Source organism: Mandrillus leucophaeus, unplaced genomic scaffold, assembly GCF_000951045.1.
Source record: "Mandrillus leucophaeus isolate KB7577 unplaced genomic scaffold, Mleu.le_1.0 Scaffold69, whole genome shotgun sequence".
In the NCBI taxonomy this organism is placed as follows: Eukaryota; Metazoa; Chordata; class Mammalia; order Primates; family Cercopithecidae; genus Mandrillus; species Mandrillus leucophaeus.
This window is the reverse complement of record NW_012107474.1, coordinates 1,970,827-1,973,834: the sequence shown is the minus strand read 5'-3', so window position 1 is coordinate 1,973,834 and position 3,008 is coordinate 1,970,827. Positions and strand designations below refer to the sequence as shown.

The 3,008-nt window shown below is 57.2% G+C and overlaps 1 protein-coding gene across 1 annotated transcript in view; it reads right to left on the bottom strand.

Moving 5' to 3' along the window:
• The window catches only part of CSTB (cystatin B (stefin B)), a 9,168-nt gene that overhangs the window by 4,591 nt on the left and 1,569 nt on the right, over positions 1-3,008 (bottom strand). Inside the window, exon 2 of the mRNA XM_012002604.1 lies at positions 413-521. Within this exon, the coding sequence (XP_011857994.1) occupies positions 413-521 (109 nt within the window). The remainder of the gene's footprint in view (positions 1-412; positions 522-3,008) is intronic.

Here is a 3,008-nt window from a genome sequence, read left to right as displayed (position 1 = left end):
GGGAGGTGGGGAGGGGAAGGTGCCCTCCTGCCCTGCTGTTGTCTGGGAGGTGGGGTGAGGAGAAGATGCCTTCCTGAGCCCTGTTCTCTGGGAGGTGGGGAGGGGAAGGTGCCCTCCTGCCCCCCAGGTTCTCTGCTGAAGGCCGCCATGCTTCCCGCTGCATGGGCACAGTGGCTACCTGTGTCTGGAGACCAACCTGTGTGCCCCTCTCCCAGCAATGTCCAGTGGGCCTGCGGGGACACACCAGTGTGGCAGCCCTCACCCCTAGTCACTGAGGGCTCAGGTTGGGTCTCGCCCACAGACCCGCCCCAGGGCATGGGAGGATGAGCACTGGCCCCTCTCTCTGCTGTTTCGGGAGCAGGAGTAGGAAAGTCTGCAGGGCATGGCAGGAAACCCCCGGGAGGCTGTGCACCGTGGAGGTGCTGGTTCCAGGCCAGGCCGCCTGTGCAGCGTGGGCACTGACGTGGGCACCGACGCCGCTGACAGGGAGCAGCATGGGCCGGCCTCTCACCGGGGGAGCCCTGAAAGGCAGGATCAGTTAGAAAGCCGCAAGTGACCAACCAGTCACCTGTGTCGGGGGTGTCGACAGTGGGGCAGACGGGCTGCGAAGGCGCAGGGGTGGCTCTGGGGGAGGGTCCCCCATGCAGTGGCACAGAATGAGGAACTCTGCTGGCCTTAGGGCTCAAGTCAGGCTCTGGTCTCCACCCTCCTTGTCTGCAAAGTATGATAGGAACACTCAGCCCGAGCGCTCCCATAAGGAGTCGGTAAGACAGGGCCTGACTAGGGGGTGTCCAGGAAGCGCCCCTGCCCCTCCCTCCCGCCCTTCCTTAGAGACCAGCCGGCAAATGGGCTGCCTGGTTCATACGCCTGCCTTAACGCCCCTCCCAGTCGCCACGGCTGGGCCCACTCAGGTCACTTGAGACAGGGACTCCTTTCTCCTGGCTGCAACAAGAACTCATTCGAAGTTCAGAGTGGGTGACAAGGCGGGATGTCTTAGGCCTGGAAAGCCAGGAAACGGGTAAGGAGGAGCTGGGTAGGCTTCTATGAGTGGCTGTGGGGGAAAGGAACCACTTTTCCAGGTGCGGCTCCCACAAGCAGCCTGGGCAGGCACCGGCCGGACAAAAATGCCTCATTTCCAAAGGTGTCATGAGACTGACTCATTCTGCCCTTCTTCCCGCAGTCAGATGGTCAAAAACGCTTGAGTGATGAGGCTGTGGGCTGACCACATTCAGGAAGCAGCAGAGGGGAGGAAAGATAAAAGGAGAAAGAAGGCTGGGCAGGGCTCACGCCTGCAGTCCCAGTGAGAAAGAAGGCTGGGCGGGGCTCACCCCCGCAATCCCAGCACTGTGGAAGGGTGAAGCTGGAGGGCCACTTGAGCCCAGGAATTTGAGACTAGCCTGGCAACATGGTGAAACCCCGTCTCTACTAAAAATACAAAAATTAGCCAGGCGTGGTGGCGTGCACCTGTAGTCCCAGCTACTCAGGAGGCTGAGGCAGGAGAATCACTTGAACCCGGGAGGTCAAGGCTGTGCCACTGCATTCCAGCCTGGGTGACAGAACGAGACCCTGTGTCAATAAATAAATAAATAAAAATAAAGGAAAAGAAATTTGTTTCCCTTTTCCTCTCCTTACTCAAAACACAGGCCAGACCAGCCTGGCCAACATGGCGAAACCCCGTCTCTACTAAAAATACAAAAATTAGCCTGGTGTGGTGGCACGTGCCTGTAATCCCAGCTACTCGGGAGGCTGAGGCAAGAGAATAGCTTGAACCCAGGAGGCAGAGGTTGCAGTGAGCTGAGATCATGCCACTGCACTCCAGCCTAGGCAACAGACCGAGACTCTGTCTCAAAGAAAACAAAAACAAAACAAAAACAGGCCTCGGCTGGGCATGGTGGCTCACACCTGCAATCCCAGCACTTTGGGAGGCTGAGGCGGGCAGATTACTTGAGGTCAGGAGTTCAAGACTAGCCTGGCCAATCTGGTGAAACCCCGTTTCTACTAACAATACAAAAATTAGCCGGGCATGATGGTGCATGTCTGTAATCCCAGCTACTCAGGAGGCTAAGGCAGGAGAATCTCTTGAACCTGGGAAGTGGAGGTTGCAGGGAGCCCAGATTGCGCCACTGCACTCCAGTCTGGGCAACAGGGTGAGACTCCGTCTCAAAAACAAAAAACAAAAAACCCAGGCCTCAGCATCGCCTGGACCTGTTCCTGCTTGGGGCAATCCACTTGGTCACCAACTATGACAGGGAGGTGGGCCCGGCCTGTGCTCCACCGGAGGGGCTTCCTGCAGAGGACCTGCTCACTGAAGCCCCTCTAGAATCCTCTGGAAGGTGCAAAGCAACAGGACGTCCATTTTACAGACGAGGAAACTGAGGCACAGGGAAGGTTGCCCTCTGCAACCCAGCCCAGTTTTTATCTTGTTTTTTTGTGTATTTTAACTTTTTATTTAGACTTACAGTTTGAAACAGTGTTAGAATCAGAAGCGTGTAAAGAAACCTGTAGACCCTTTGTGCAGATACGCTTAAGTTTTTAACCCATGTGCCTTATCGCTGGGGACCTCTTGCACTCTCTCATGGTATTTTGCCTGAACTAGTTGAGGATATTGACAAAGATTCTTGCTTGGCCAAACTGTAGTCGGGCTCCTGAAGCGCCTAGGCCACCTGCACACTTCCTTGAAAATCCAGTTTTAGCAAGAAGCCTGGCTAAGTCCGTTTGGCCAGACCCTCCCCACCCGCTTGCTATCGGGTCACCGTGAAGTTTGGAGCCGGCTGCTCACCTGCGCCATCGCCGGCGACGCCCGATCACCCTGCCTGCCTGAAGCCTGAAGCGCCTCGTGCCTAGGGTTTCCCCTCAGGGATTGTCCATCCAGGGACCGCACTCTGCTCCGGGGCTATCAGTTCCCACTTGCCCTTGATGTATTCAGCGGAGCCCAGTGTCTCCCCAGCGGCGTCCCAGGCGCGGCCCCCTCCCCTGCACACTCACGCGCAGCGCCCGAGCGGAGGGAG